Source organism: Centroberyx gerrardi, chromosome 22 (genome assembly GCF_048128805.1).
Source record: "Centroberyx gerrardi isolate f3 chromosome 22, fCenGer3.hap1.cur.20231027, whole genome shotgun sequence".
In the NCBI taxonomy this organism is placed as follows: domain Eukaryota; kingdom Metazoa; phylum Chordata; class Actinopteri; order Beryciformes; family Berycidae; genus Centroberyx; species Centroberyx gerrardi.
The window spans coordinates 6,231,255-6,246,757 of record NC_136018.1 but is presented as its reverse complement, the minus strand read 5'-3'; the positions used below and the strand labels follow the sequence as shown (position 1 = coordinate 6,246,757).

General features: G+C 40.4%; 2 protein-coding genes across 2 annotated transcripts; both read right to left on the bottom strand.

Annotated features, from left to right (window-relative positions):
• Positions 1-587: 587 nt before the first annotated feature.
• Positions 588-8,546, bottom strand: anxa13 (annexin A13). The gene is made up of 11 exons (XM_071895420.2): positions 8,442-8,546; positions 6,824-6,899; positions 6,582-6,676; positions 6,034-6,204; positions 5,802-5,835; positions 4,685-4,764; positions 4,351-4,419; positions 4,145-4,246; positions 3,876-3,951; positions 3,296-3,408; positions 588-2,203 (listed from the first exon to the last, which is right to left on the bottom strand). The coding sequence occupies exons 1-11, from the start codon at positions 8,454-8,456 to the stop codon at positions 2,084-2,086; spliced, it is 951 nt and encodes a 316-aa protein (XP_071751521.1). The 5' UTR covers positions 8,457-8,546; the 3' UTR covers positions 588-2,083.
• Positions 8,547-11,564: 3,018 nt separating this feature from the next.
• On the bottom strand, positions 11,565-15,470 carry LOC144543505 (uncharacterized). Its single transcript, XM_078291531.1, has 7 exons — positions 15,433-15,470; positions 15,216-15,271; positions 13,713-13,798; positions 13,109-13,195; positions 12,907-13,008; positions 12,483-12,602; positions 11,565-11,655 (listed from the first exon to the last, which is right to left on the bottom strand). The coding sequence occupies exons 1-7, from the start codon at positions 15,468-15,470 to the stop codon at positions 11,605-11,607; spliced, it is 540 nt and encodes a 179-aa protein (XP_078147657.1). The 3' UTR covers positions 11,565-11,604.
• Positions 15,471-15,503: the final 33 nt, after the last annotated feature.

The window sequence follows — 15,503 nt, the reverse complement described above, 5'->3', positions numbered from 1 at the left end:
AAAAGTCATTGTTTTGTGTGTTTCACTGGTGTGTCGTCATTTGTTTAACATTATTTGTTTATGTAGACTTATTTTCGTAGTGTATCATTTTCCTCATCTCATTTTGCCCATACATAATTAATAGCCTAATCATATGCCTGGAAAACAACTGGCACAGCGCGACGTTGTGCTGCAGTGGCAAAATGAAGACGACATAACACATCATGCGATGTAATTGTTTTAATTATTTAGTAGCCAAAAGGTTTTTATTTTTATTATCAGTTGTTGACAAGGCTTCCATGCTATATACCCCCTAAACGTTGCATTGGAGTGGAATTTATAGAAAAACCCCGACTTTCCAAGAAGTGTTTACCACTTTGATGAGGCGTTCATGTGCTTTTAAGTCGTAAGTTGGATTTTTGCGGTAGTACCTGAAGGCAGCAATAGGGCGGTGACAGGCTCTGAGGGGGCGTGTCCTTGGGACGCCGGGTCCAATAGGTGTAGTTATACTATTATTAAGTGATTCTTATGGATGTCAGGATGCTAGACAGTATTACCTCTGTGCATTACTTGGTGATTGTAGATAAAGGGTAAAAGAGAAACAGATGTGACTTCACAGGACATTTTATTTGCAGTTACACTAAAATTCTTTGGCTGCACTGAGGCAAAAATTGGTCCCAATTCCACAACTTTTAAAAAGACCAATCCTGGTTGATGTCATCACTGTCTCATGTAGTTGACTTCAGTATCCAGTCAGCCTGTTTGTTACATGTTTACACTAGTGATAGTTTTAACAAGTTAAATCTCAGCTGCCATATAGGGAGACACGAGTGACTAATCATATTATAGGGACAATAACAGGCCTTCTTCATGTTAAATGTTAATTCCACCTAAACATCATCAGGTTTCTTCATATATACCTTCTGGAATAACAAACAAAATTAAGTTATATATTGAATAGGCTACTGTGTTAGTTGATACAAATACAAAAATATAACAAGGTGAGGTGTATTTGGATTTGTCAAGTCTTTCTATTTGCAGTATATGCAACATAAATCAATACATAGCTTATTTTTTTTGATCAGTTACCAACAAAATATATAGTCTCTTTTGTGGATCGGTCGTGAAGAAAATTCTAAAAATCCATCAAAACAACATTGCATAGCCTTCATTATACCAACTCATGTTCCTTCATAAGTAACTTTCAGATTTCTTCCTTTAAGAGCACAAACTTCAAGCCATATGGAGTGATTGCATTAGTTGTAACAACAGCAGTAAAATATAACAGTCACAGTTTGGGGCGTGGAGGGTGGAAGATACTGGCCTCGGAAAGACCTGATTCATTAAATTACTGACACAGTTTTTAGCTGACAAAATGCTATTTTATCTATAACAGTAATACTAATATAATGGTAATATTATAATACTATTGTCTCTATTATATTAGTATATGCAGCAGTAGAAAGACATTATCTAGCCATGCTTTTTCCCAGTGCACAAAAATGTCCTGTGTTTACAATCTCATTATCCTATCAAGTCCTGAACCGCCTGATCCTGCTCAATGTAATTTAACCAATGTGACTACAGTTGGCTCTGTTGGAAATTTAAAAATCTTGGTTCTCATGTAAAGTGAGTACAAATGACTTAGCAGGCCAGAGCCACAATAATGCCAATGCTGGTAAAGGTGCTGAGAAATGGAGCTAAAAATTGACTAAGAAATGGGCAGGCATTGACAGACACAGGCCAGTTTCACAGACACAGATTAAGCCGAGTCCTAGATGAAGAAATCCAGTTCAAGGGGGATTTCCATTGGAAGATATTTTGTAGTCTAGGACTAAACACAATCCATGCCTGTGAAACAAGCCCTACATTAAAAAATGAGAGCCACCCAAATACACTTAGAGACCAACTCAGAGTTCGGACACAAACTGGGTTCGACATCTCTCCATTTCCACCCTCCTGCTCCTCACACAGCATCACATGGCGCGGACAGTCGGACCGAGTGTAAGTATTGTTAGTTTCTTCTAGAGAAAGCAGCAGCACCCTCGGTCCAACGCAGGCGCTCTGCCTCTCCCTCCCACCGCCGCGCTGCCTTTCCCGCTCCTCAGTGGCAGATGGCCAAGAGGAGACGCTTGAAGTCGCCACTGCACTCATCCCTCAGGGAGTCTTTCAGAGACACGTCGTACTTCTCCAGATACATGTCTTTGATGGTCTCCAAATCATACTGTTGACAAAATGAAAAGTTATTAGAATACAATCTTGTAGTATTTATCAAGATGTCTTCATTGCAGGCCTCGCACTCGCAGAATGGAATTTTAGTTGTACATGGGCCTAATTCAATGAAACATCGGCGAAGGAAGCTTCCCATTTGATAACTCCCAACGACTTGCCCACATTAACTCAACTTGAAGCTAGAGTAGGTAGCTGGTGAACGTTGCTGCCTGTCTTATGGTCCTGTAGATTTATGACAGTATAGCCTGATGTTTTCTATGGTACTTATTTGGACGGTAGTATATCATTCTGTCAAACTCTGAATTGGGCCTCTATGAATGCTCACCATGGATTATGGCACAAGGGACAGTAACATCATATCCTGTGTATTGATAAATGCAAAAATATACATTTCTCGGAGGCAGAGCTGCTCTGGAGGCAGAAATAATCACATTGGTTGAGTTAAACCTCATGTGGGCGGAGCCAAAGAACCACAGTTTTTCAGAATGCAATTAGCTAGCTGGCAAAGTTGAATGGCAAAGAAGGAACTCTGGTCAAAATATAAATAAAAATGGCAATGACATTTTTTTCCCATTCATTCATGACCATGACTTTCATTATCTTTTAAGTTCAGCAGCTAGCTAACTATCTTAGATAGCTATAGGCTAGTATGGCTAGTTTGAACTTGGAAGGTCAGCTAGGCTAACTAGCTAACCTAGATTACTTATGGCTAGATTGCGTTTTTTACACTGAGTAGGTTTCATAATATTAGTTATTTCCTCTCTTACCCTTGCCTTTCTCACTGGGCTTCAGTTTAAATGTTACTTAGCCAGAAAAACATTTAGTCTTTGGCTCCACCCACTGAGGTGTAACTTAACCAATGAGATTATTTTTGCCTCCAGAGCAGCTTTGACTGAGAAATGTTAATATAACTAAAACTCCAATCTGCCACACACTCAGGCCTCACCTATAACATACAGTATAATGATGTAGAAGGCTATGTTTTTACATGTCCACATGTACAGTACTTAATAAACAGACACTTGAAAAAGGGCAAAACAGTTATATTCTATTCTGTTCTATTCCATTCTATCCTGTGCATTACCTCAGAGCGGCACACGATGATGCGAATAAGGGTGTCCTCGTCAGTGCCCGCTCCCTGCATGGCTTTGTTCAGACGTCTGGCAAAGTACAGCTGGGGGTTCTTGGCAGCTCTCACTGTGAGGAGGAACAAGGGCTTACAAGAAATTCCACTGCAGTTTTACCTTTCTGTTCAACCCACATCAGCTCCTTTCCCCCAATGAAAGTAAATCCACTGCATAAAGACTGTGTTTATTCAACACTTCCCCCAGTCTCTGACATCCACCATTGTCTTCAGTCACACAAACATAGTTTTGTTCCACAATGAGATTTGCAACATTTGAAAAAGCTACTCCTTTCCACAAGTTACTCTAATTCTTGTTACATTTTTTATATACTATGTTTTTTGTTTTGTGTTGCGTTATGTTGAATGCCTTGTATGTGCAAACTACAAAACTGATTCTGATTCCAAATAATTTCTCAAGTTATCATCTAGCTATAAAATACTCCTTTAATATACTGACATTTCTGAAGGATGAAATATTGAGTTATTAATTTCAGGTCACAGAATGGGTATGCTGTATTTTTAGAGTGAATATACAAACCAAGAGCGATGAAGCATTTCTTCAGTGTCCCAGAGGTCTCATTCTCAATGGCATCCAGGATTTCAGTTCCAGAGAGCTAAGGAAAGAAAACGATGACACATTAATTTTAGCTGCAGCTGCTATACGAACCCATGATACTTCTAGCAGGGTAACATAAGACACGCCGTCCCTGATTAATTCACACGCTAGCCAAAGATCACATGTCTTGCTGATATAAACAGTGAAGAAGCATCATTAGCCACTATGGGCAGTGCTAAACCAACACCTACCTGCTCATAAACCTTGAAGGTGGCTTGGAGCTGCAGGTAATTCCTGCTGGCCAGGATGTAGCTGAAGGTGGACTCATCTGTCCCAAAACACCCCTCTCCAGCCTGCAGTACGTCCCATAAATATTACATTATCGTTCCAAAACTGTCCTGTCATAAATCTGCTGTTAGAGACTATTAGAAAGCTGTATTTTAAAGGAAAACTGTACCTCAAACAGAGAGGTAGCGTCCTGTTCAGCCAGAGCTTCATCCACTTCGTAACTCTCATCTCTGCCGCCCTGGAGGAGAGAAACTGCACTTTTGCTTAGGCTGTGGGGTGAAATGAAGTGAAGCCTTTCTGTCTGGCTCAGGCAACTGTATCTGGCCTCCATCTTACTAATGCAAAGGGAGTCTGGACTGCAGCCAGTGTCTGTGTGTGTGTGTGTGTGTGTGTGTGTGAAGGGCGTGAGTGAGCACAGGGAAAGTGAGCTTGATTTCAGTGCCAAGGCAGAGAGCAGGAATTGAGTTACGCATATGGAGTAGAAGAGCCGCGAGGCCACTTACCTGCAAAAGAGCCGTGAGCAGGTTCCTCACATCGCCGCTCGTGTCTCCCTCGATATCTGCCTCAAGGTCACGTTCATGCACTAAAAGGGCAAAAAATAGAATGAACATGACAGAAAATAAAAGTTTGGTATATATAAGTATAGAATGCCCATTCTAGTTTCATCAATCTGTGATGTTCAGTGTATTCCAGGAGTTATTTTGTGATGAACCCACTTTATCTCAGCCTGCCTCGTGTCTGCTTCTACTTCAGTTAATGATTTCCTACATTTCCCAGAATGACACACGCAACATGTCTTGTGGCTGTGTTGCATTCTGGTCTATTGAGGCTACTGTCAGTGGAGAAATTGGTCTCTCTCCTCTTCTACGATGGATTTCTCCCTGTATGATTGTTGAACATCGGTGCAAAATGGTGAGTCTAGAAAGAAGACCATACTCTCTTCCAAAACCTGATGTTTACAATTGATGTTGTAGATTGCTAAAACATTTCTGCTATCAAACTCCATTATAGCTGCGCTGAAATATCTCAACGTGATGCCATGTCGTCTATGTTTGGCCAGTTATCCATGGGAATAAGAAAAATACACAGTATTTGAGATGTTTGTCAATACACTCAGCAATCAGCACTGGGATGATAGTGACCAGGAAGTAGCAGCAGGATGGGCCGTGTCTAAACAAACTGGAGGCTTGCATAAGACGGCTATAGGGACAGGAATAATACATGACCTTGGTGTGCTCTGCGCCCAAATGAATAACTCTTAGTAATTTCCTCCAAGGTTCATAATACAAGGAAGTGAAATCAATTACATTTTGTATTAGCGTGTGACAGGTTTAACAATAGCAAATGAAGATTTTTGTTCTAAAATGAGATAGCTAGCTTGAAAAAAGTGACATCTACTCTTACAAAAATGATTGATAGTACAAAGTTAAATCAACATATAGTACACAAAATGTAACTTAGGTGCTTTGTTGACAAACTAATAACACTTTCACTGACTACATTCTCTGTATTTTGATGATGATATTGAATAATGAACTCCAAGTTATGTATCTGTATATCTCTATGGATATAGAGAATTTTGTAAATGAACTCTTCATTTGCTTATTGACACATGCTTACCCTGAAAGTAGCATTCCTTGAACATGGCAACGTCCTGTTGGAAACATTTAGGTAAAAATGAAAAAGTTAAAAGAATATTCTACATCAGGAGAAAATCTGGACTACAGTGTATTTCAGAATTCTTCTTCCATTAATAAAAATGAAGACTCTAAATAATAATGGCACGTGGATCGATGGTAGTTCAACTTTGAATTATGAATTTCAGTTGTAACACTGCTAATTTGTGACTGACAGCGTTGGTGGCGGTGCAGAGGATCTCCACCAGGACGTCTTCATCGGTGCCCGCTCCCTTCATGGCCTTCCTCAGCTCCTTCACAGCGTAGATGACAGGAGGGTCCAGCATGGCGAGGATGGCCTTCTCAAAGCTACCTGACAACTCGCTCTTCAGCTTATCCACCAACTCCTGTCACACCAGCAGAGAGAGACATACAAATGTATTCAAGTTTTTGTTTGATTTCTTAATGTAAGACTGACACTTTTTGTTCAAAATGATTTAAATTTGTGTGCGTATAGAGCGAGAGATTTGTGAGAATGTGTTTGGCACTTAGGCTTTGACAGTGTAAAAATCTTGAATTGAATTGAAATTAACTGAATTGAATAGATCTGAGAGGGAACTGAGAGGGAGTGCATATTAGATTAGGAGAGAGAAGAGAGGAGAGATAGGGTGTGGCTGATATAAGTTAGAATAATTTAAAAATGGTTCTTATGGTAAATATTTTGGTTCAGGGGATAGTTAGATCGTATTCTATGTATTAGCAAACATTACTGGATGGCACTCACATCATCATACTTGTCAAAATAGGCCTGTTTAATCTCTTGCCGCTGGTATGAACTGCGGTTTGCCAGGATGTCAATGATGGCCTGCTCATCAGTTCCTGGGGGGAAAAAAGCAATGCAAAGCTGATGTAATACAATGATAAATCATATTATTCTGACTTATAGGTCCAGTAGCATCTCATATTTTTAACAGAGACATCACTAGAACACAAAAACAATTAATTTTCCCAAATTATTTAACTTACCAAACCCTTTGCAGGCTTTGCGGATGGCCTTGATGTCAGCCAAGGCATCAAACCCATCATAGGGCACGATGGTGGGCTGAAACCATGGAAACAGATGATTTTATAGATGTAAAGCTCAAACTAGCATCACCAAAACCACACAACACTTTGACAACAACTTGAATTTAAGGAAATTATATAAAACTAAACACTGTTTAGGTAAATCAAGTTCAATAGGATACATGATATAGAGTTGTATAGGAGCACTAGTAGCAGATGGGGGAGGGGAGGATGACAACATGATCTAGCTGAGGAATTCAGGGCCAGCAGTCTTAGTTAAACAAACTTGATGGGGGCCACATGACATAGTTAGGGTAGTGGTTCCCAATGTGGGGTCCGGGGGCCACCAGGGGTCCTTGAAGAGGTTTGAAAGCGTCCCCAGCTATGAAGAATAGTTAAATCTCACTTTTATTTCCCTTCCTAGAATAAGAAGAATGTATAAGGATGACTGTTTTGTTTATAGGTTTCACTTTTACCTCCCTATACAGTATAGAAAGTTATGTAATTCTGTATAAAGTCGTATCTGACACCACAAATCTTCCCAGATGGCGTTCTTCATATCAAAATCTATTAAAAATGAGGTCCGTGGTCTAAAGCGAATCTATTTACATGTAAGTTTATGCTTAAGACTTAAGCTGGTATAACATCTTTTAAATCACCTCTATTTTTATAGATCTTATTTTTATAGACCTTGCTTTTAGCTCCTATTCTTACATTTTTATGTTGTGGTTGCCTTCCAATTAGGTTGTTTTTTGTTTTTGTATTTTATGTGTGAGGTTTGCTTTTATTTGATTGTTAAAGCACTTTTTCAAACTCTGTTTTAAAAAGGTGCTATACAAATACTTTATTTATGTTATTTATTCTTGGTGGGAGGTCCTAGACATGAAAAGCCTCGAATATATTTATTCGTATTTAATTCAAACTGACAAAGCCAAGCAACACAGCAATAAACACATGAAGAAGGGGGGAGAAAAAAGCACCAAAAGAAGAACTATAGACAAATGCGGACACCCTCCTCCACAGTTGGACTTATGACCGACAACCAACCCCCCTCCCATTCATCTGAACACACATCTATCTAACGGAGCTGTGATGCATTCCGCAGGGGAGTGGCCCCTTTTCTCTGCGTAAACCCAGACGCGGCTGCCTGTCACACACTGTCATTTGCGACATTATTGTCATTTAAAGGGATAAGTAGCTTGTTGTGAATGTGAAATCATAAGTCTCCATTTCCACATGAAGTCATAGCCGAGTAATAGCGACTTACCACCATGTACATGCTGTAGGCATGGACACAAGACGAATAGACTCACTAAAATATTCGGTTAATTACTGCAAAACTTGAACCATTTAATTGGAAAGTAAAGACGATCTCCATAGAGTCTAACGTTAATCCTGCTGATAGATTAAAGTTTATCTATCGGTCCTTTTCATCAAGCCGAAACTCTGCCGTTCACCGTTAGAAGCCTAAATCAAGCGCAGCAGAAATAGATCATTGTTGAGATTTAGTAGGCCTACTTCTGTGACAAGCGGATTGTAGTCGTTTGGTGCGCAAAATGGTAAAGAGAATGGTACCCACTTGACAATTGCCCATTTTAGGATGTTTTCCCGGCTGTAGCTGGCGATCTGTTGGCAGAAAGTCGTAGTTTAGGATTTCTGTCCTGTCCAAGATGCGGCCCACAGCAGAAAGCAGAGTCTGACGTCAGCTCGGTCCGCTGCACCGTCGGGTTAACCATTTACATGCGCAGTCACTGTTACATTATATTCCTATAGGGACTTAAAGAATATTGTACCCAAACATTAGTCTGTAGTGACCTTATCGTAGTTTATGGTAGTGTTTATCTCCTATGGTGTCACTATAATATTCCTATAATACTCCATTAATAATACTCCATACTACATTATATTATAGTTTATATTTTAGAATAACTATAGGTCTTTTTTTGTAATCGTAGACACGACAGAATAAAAAATATCACTGGTTTAAAGGATGTGGGTCTGTGTTTTAGACTATCAGGGCAACAGAGTGGCCTAGGAAGACCCACAGTGTTCCTGTAATGAATGAACATCACAGCAAACCTATAAATCCCTATAGGGATATAATTTGAATATTATAGTAATAACACAGGAGATAAAACATATTGTACCATAAAGTAACGTTAGGTCACTATAAAGTCACTATTGAGTACAATAAGTCCCTAAATTGATATTAAAGGAATATCGTTGTGATTGGTGGTTAACGAGACCGTCCTTCAACTGGATGAGCCTGGTTCAATCTGCCCTGCTGAAGTGTCCTTGAGCAAAACTGAGTCCCTTCCAGCTGTAGAGGTTTTGTTCTGAAGCTGACCCTGACCTCTGACCTCCCTGGAGGTGAGGCTGGCAATGACCAGCAATTTCCCTATGGGGATCAATAAAGTTTGACATTGTTAGAGGGTCAGGCTGAATTCATGAAGCTATATTTTGATTAAGTTTCTTTTAATGATGAGATTTTTTTTTAACTGGTATAGCATAGTGGATCACAACAAGGTGCCTCACAACAAGAAGGTCCTGGGTTCAATTCTGTGCGTCCTTTCTGTGTGGAGTTTGCATGTTCTTCCCGTGTTCGCATGGGTGTCCTCCGGGTGTTCCAGTTTTCCTCCCACAGTCCAAAGACAGGCAAGTCAGGTGGACTGGAGACTCTAAATTGCCCATAGGTGTGAATGTGAGTGTGAATGATTGTCTGTTTATCTGTGTTAGCCCTGCAATAGACTGGCAACCTGTCCAGGGTGTTTCCCTGCCTTCCAGACAATGCATGCTGGGATAGGCTCCAGCTCCCCACGATCCTGAGTAAAAATAAGCCGGTAAAGACAATTAATAAATGAATTTTTAAACTGAATTTATTGCCTGTGGTACTCCTCTTTCATCAAATGAACCAGCAATGAGGTAGGTAAAAGCAAATTGGTAAAAGTACTAAAGGAACAAACTGGTAAAAGTGCATTGTACTTTAATAACATCTTTTCACATAACATGAGAGAATAATATGCTAAAAGGCACCTGTTCTGAGAGTCCCACAGCAGTAATTACCAACCTTGTCAGCCCACGCTGTAATCACGGGTCTTTCACTGTCCCTTATAATTGTCCCTATATCATAATTACCCACCCACTGAGGGAGAAGACTGCTCTTGCCCTCTAGAACAAGGCCCACAGCCTATAAAAACCAAGTACGCACATACAGGATTACTGTAAACTGTTACAATTAGGAGCTTGCTAACGTCACGGCAACAAAGCCATGTAATTAGAGGCACTGAGTCATCGCTCTCCAGCATGTAATCAGCTGAAGATTACCTGGGAAATCAATCAGGGAAACTTTTGGACTCATTATTCAGTATTCAGGTTAATTATTCAAACAGTGCAGCCATCACTTATTCCCAAAACTATTGTGAGTTTTTGACCTCAATATACTTATATACACTATACTTAAAATAAGAGTCATCTGCATTAATATTCAATTTATCAGCATGATTTAAACAAGGGATTCATTTAACACACAAACTTTTTGATGACCTACCTAGGCTATTGTAAGCCCACACTTTGCAATCCGCCTCGCTTTAGTGCGATCAATCATTTGCCATTATACCAATCCTCTGTGGTGAGTCTGTGTGTGTGTGTGTGTGTGTGTGTGTGTGGGTGTGCGCACGGCACACCAGCGTGGCGGCACCTCAGGAAACTGTACTGTCACTTTTCTTGTTCACTCTCTCTCTCTACAGTTCTAACTTCAGATTCAACTCTGCGAGGAGAGCCATCTGCAGCTCAGCGTCAGTAAGACAGCAGGAGCTGGTAGTGGAGCAAGAAGCCACTGACACCGACCGCCATCTAGGGTGAGGAGGTGGAGATGGTGCAGGTCTCTGAGGGTTCACATCAACAACGAACTGGACTGACAACACGGAGGCACTGTACAAGAGAGGGCAGAGTCGACTGCTCTTATTGTGGAGGCCAAGGTCTTTCGATGTGGAACAGACTACTCTACATGTTCTATCAGTCAACATATCCCAGCATGCATTGTCTGGACTGCTCTTTGCTTTGGTCTATAGAGGCAGGCAGGGTAAAACAGCCTTGTTTTTAGCTTGATGAACATGCATTTTTGAGTGTATCAAGTGGGGTTTGAAAGGGATGCATAAACACCAGGGGTCGTGGAGTTTTCTCAACCCATAGAGGACCGTGTAATCCTTCAATTGAAGTGGAAAAAATAAAAATTACCACAATTGGAGTTATGTGTTCACATGACAACAGTTTTTGCAACATACTTCTGAATGCCTAGATACTTTCTGCCTGTACGGCCCTCTGTAGACCTGTTAATGTGAACATGAGCACATTTTGGCACATCTTCTATATATGCTGTGAAATCACATAATGTTTGTCTTCATATTCTCAGATTCCTCTCATGTTATTACATCTATATACTTGAAAATCATTTTTCACTCATTTCATAGTACATGTTTCAAATTTTTTGGCATATTTGCACATTGTACATATTCCTCATTTGTTTTTTTGTTGTCACAGTTTATTTATATCCTATTTTTCTTTGTTGTATCCTATTACTATTTGCTGCTGAAAATGATCCATTTTCTTATCTTAATGGCTAAAACTCTTACTTTACTTGTCACCAAATGAAAACGGAAGTCAGAGAGTAGCCTACTGTTTGGCCAACTGCACCATAGTTTAATGGCATTATCAGCTGTCTCGGTTGGGGGATACTGTGCCCTTCACTTCACATGCAGATGAAAGGGGGTCCCACTGAAGCCTTTGCAGTGGAGCTGGGGAGGAAACAAAGACAGCATTCAGAAGGCCAGCCATTGAAATGTGCTGTAATGTTCTCCGTACTGGCCTAGGACCGAGACTCATGTTATGACCTCAAACACAACTTGTTTGGAGTCTGACCTCCTCCTGCTGTTAACAGCCACAGTCAGAGTTTTGAGTTTCAGCTGCTGCAACAGTAAAGTTATATGTATGTGTGAAGAGGAGCAGATTGGAGTTTTAGCTATACAAACATTTCTGGGAGGCAGAGCAATAATCTCATTGGTTGAGTTAAACCTCAATGGGCGGAGCCAAATAACCAGTTTTCAGAGATCAGGTTAGTTAAGTGGCAAACGTCAATGGAAAAGAAAGATCTGGTCAAAATCTAAACAAAAATATAAATGGCAATTACTTTTCTTTTTCATTCATTCATGACCGTGACATTCATGATCTCCGAAGGTCAGGGGTTCTTTGGCTCCGCCCACTCAGGCTTAACTCAACCAATGAGATTATTTCTGCCTCCAGAGCAGCTCTGCCTCTGAGAAATGTTTGTGTAACTATAGCTCCAGTCTGCTAATGAAGGCCTAAAGGACGTAGCTCTTCAAACATAAGCAATCACTGCTGTAATTAGTGATTCTGAAAATAAATGGGCACCAGCAGGCACAGTGGTAACAGTTATTATGTCCATGGTCATTATTTGCTACAAATGTATCTTCATTGCATTATTCTCGGCCCCAGCCTTTCTTTCACTCCATTTCCAGTCAAAGCTAGTAGGCTACGCTCGCAAGACCTGATGTCTGGTTATGCATGGAAAGTAAGCTAGGCTGCTAAACTGCATCATGTTTACCTGCTCCTGGGGTACAATCCCTGCAGTGGAGAGCAGTTTGGTCCTCCTCACTGAGCCCAGGTGGTTCGGGGCACCGCCTCCTGGCACCCCCCACATACACTGCTGCATGGTCTCATTGTGCTGCAGACGGTAAGAGATACAACACCATTAGTAAACATGCCTAACCCTGTCTCAAAAAAGGATAGAAAATGACTTAACAGAATAAATATTTTACTTTTTCATTGCAAACTCAGGGAATTTTCGATTTTTTTGTCCATTATTGTTCATATGCCTGTGTGACACTGCTTCATAGCAATATTACTGAGGTATGCAAGAACCATAATACACACGACAGCAATGTACAGCAATGTAAATCATATTGAAGTGACTATGTATTACCAAGGCATTCAGTAATAAGCAATATTATTGTTCTAAAATAACTAACTGTTCGTTCGGCGATGGCATTTCTAGTTCTGCTCCTCTCCGCCTGTTGTTTCTTCTCCTCTACCTGCTGGCAAAGGTCTTTGTAGTACTGCCTTTTGGTCTCCTGAAAGGACACATGAAATGAGCTGAAAGGTTAGCAATGACTGCTTTCATGACAGTTCACGCAGAGGAAGAGGGAAGAGGTCAAGAGAAGAAGGTGCCACCTCTCTGATGATGTAAGACGGCTTCCTGCTCGCTCTCGGGAGTCTGACGGTGTTTTCCTGCTGAGCGGCCGGTGCTGAACTTTTTCCCTGGACGGACAGGAATTTGAACATAACCTGTTGTTAGATGACATGCCTTATCAGGAACAACTTTGAAATCAGTGTTAAACATAGATCAACACTCCCATCTAGTGTTTGTATCCATTTACTGCAGTTTAATTTAGCTTTAAAAAAACCACAAAAAAAAACCAATGCTGCAATATTGATATATTTGACATGCTGCCTACTGTGATGGATGGATGAACTGAAGAGGTCCTGTTGCTTGCATTTCCTTTCAGTATTAGCAATGGCAGAGCATCTGAGGAAGAATAAGCAGACACCTGTTTTATTCAAAGGAAAGGATTTGATATGCATTGTGATTTTTTTTTTTGTTTTTCATTAGGAAGGTAAAACGGAGGCATCTTACCTTCTCTTAGTATTTCTGTTTTCTGGAAAAACAAAAAGGAAAGCAATAGTTTGAAACTTGAAACTCTAGTTATTGTGTGTATGTGTGTGTGTGTGTATATATTAGCATGATCATATTATTCTCTCTTAGTGTTTTGCTCACCTTGATGTATCTTGATGTCGTTATATCCGGGCCCTTCTGACCCGGCGACAGCCTCAAAAACTGACTTGGATCTGAACTTCCCTTCGCTGAAAACACATTTCAAATTCCAAAACTTAATAGCATTGTCCGGAGTATAGTGGAGGCTACCTTTTACCCACAGAAAATAAATCAATAAATCTATTTCGTAACCCAGACAGAGCCTCGGGCCTTTCCAGGAGAGTGAGAGTTACCCCAGCTATCCATTTAGTTCCCACTGTAGCGCTGCTGAAGCCCACTCATATTCAATTCTACTATCAGGCTGACTCACCAGGCGCTCTCCCTTTCATGCCTGTGACTGTGTAATCAAACACATGCCTGCTCCTGGTCTTCTAGTACAGTACGTCTCCCAGGCCTCCCGTGTGTGTGTGTGTATGTCCTGATGTTCTGATTGAGGAGGATATTACCGAGAACTAACAATGGCTACCTCCATCTCGGGTGCTTTGCCATTTTTTCCATCATGACCGCAGTCATGACAATAGTAAAGAGCAATGATTCATCAGCCTGATAACTGATTCACTGCCTCTGTAATGCTGATTCAAGGGCAAGAGGCTGCAGTCAATCCATCTCCACTCTCTTTTAGCACAAACATTAGTTATTATTTCAATTTAAAAACAAAATCATTCAGAAAAGTAATTCCTTGTTATATCCCTTCATTGTTATCGTCTGCATATATTGATTATATTTTCATAATGGCTCCACTTCATACATCCTGAGATTTTATGTTTCATTATATAATGTTTATACATGCTTATTCACATATCTAGAACATATGTATAATTTTCTAATCCATATTTGAGTAAGGAATTGTTTCTGCTAGTAAATCTGTATGTAATGAGAGTAACTGCCCCATACTTCTAACCAATACAGTCTACTTGATAAGATAAGATAAGATAAGATAAGATAAGATAAGATATAAGATAAGATAAGATAAGATGATGTGTTGATGTTGATGTGTTTAAATTGTCACCAGCATATGCTTATGTAAAGCCACAACTGTTTCTATTCTGTTTTATTGCTTTGTTTTTATTGCTAATTATATATTCTATTTTTGTGCTTATATTCAGTTTTTCTCTGCTGAATCCTGTTTCTTTTGCTACAGCAGTGAATTTCAATGAATTCAATTAATAAAATTTCATCTTATCTTATCTTATCTTATCTTATCTTATCTTATCTTATCAGAGCCATGAGCTAACATACTGCATCACATACAGTATGATTCAGATACCTCCAGTGCAAATGATAAAAAAGTGAATGACTAATAATGTGTCTCACTTCTGTCCCTGAGAGCGGCTGCCTCGTATCCATCAGTCAGCTGCCTGGATGCTACCTGCAGGGAGAACAGTTGCCTACTGTAAGCGCCTATTACCGAGCGATTAAGACCGATGACGTCAAATGAAATCCTGTTTCACTGAATGAACGTGAATTTAGCCTTCATTCACACACGTCGGCACGGCTGTGACTCACCAGGCTCCTGGCCTTGGGCTTTGTGCCTGGCGTCTGTGTTTGTGCTGCAGCGGTCCCTGGTGAAAGACACAGAGATGAGGCTGAGTTTGGAGTGCCAAGCGTCAGGTTTCTGTACAAAAGGGAACTGGAATGACAAAATAAATCTGTTTATTAGATAAGTGATCCTGCCTTTGTCCTTTCTGAGCTGGATGTCCTTCTGTGGCGCCTCCACTTTTGCGTAAACAGCGCCGCGGCCGTAGCTGTCATCAGACCCATCTTCGTGTTCACCGTAATCCTCATTTAGGAGAA

Coding starts and splice junctions, on each gene's coding strand:
- LOC144543505 (XM_078291531.1), bottom strand. CDS start 15,470: ATGGGTCTGATGACAGCTACGGCCGCGGCGCTGTTTAC. Junction 15,272..15,432: donor ACGGCCGCGGCGCTGTTTAC/GCAAAAGTGGAG, acceptor GTCTTTCACCAG/GGACCGCTGCAGCACAAACA. Junction 13,799..15,215: donor AGCCCAAGGCCAGGAGCCTG/GTGAGTCACAGC, acceptor ATGTGTTTTCAG/CGAAGGGAAGTTCAGATCCA.
- anxa13 (XM_071895420.2), bottom strand. Junction 6,205..6,581: donor ATTTTGACAAGTATGATGAT/GTGAGTGCCATC, acceptor CTGGTGTGACAG/GAGTTGGTGGATAAGCTGAA. Junction 4,420..4,684: donor TGCTCACGGCTCTTTTGCAG/GTAAGTGGCCTC, acceptor TCTCTCCTCCAG/GGCGGCAGAGATGAGAGTTA.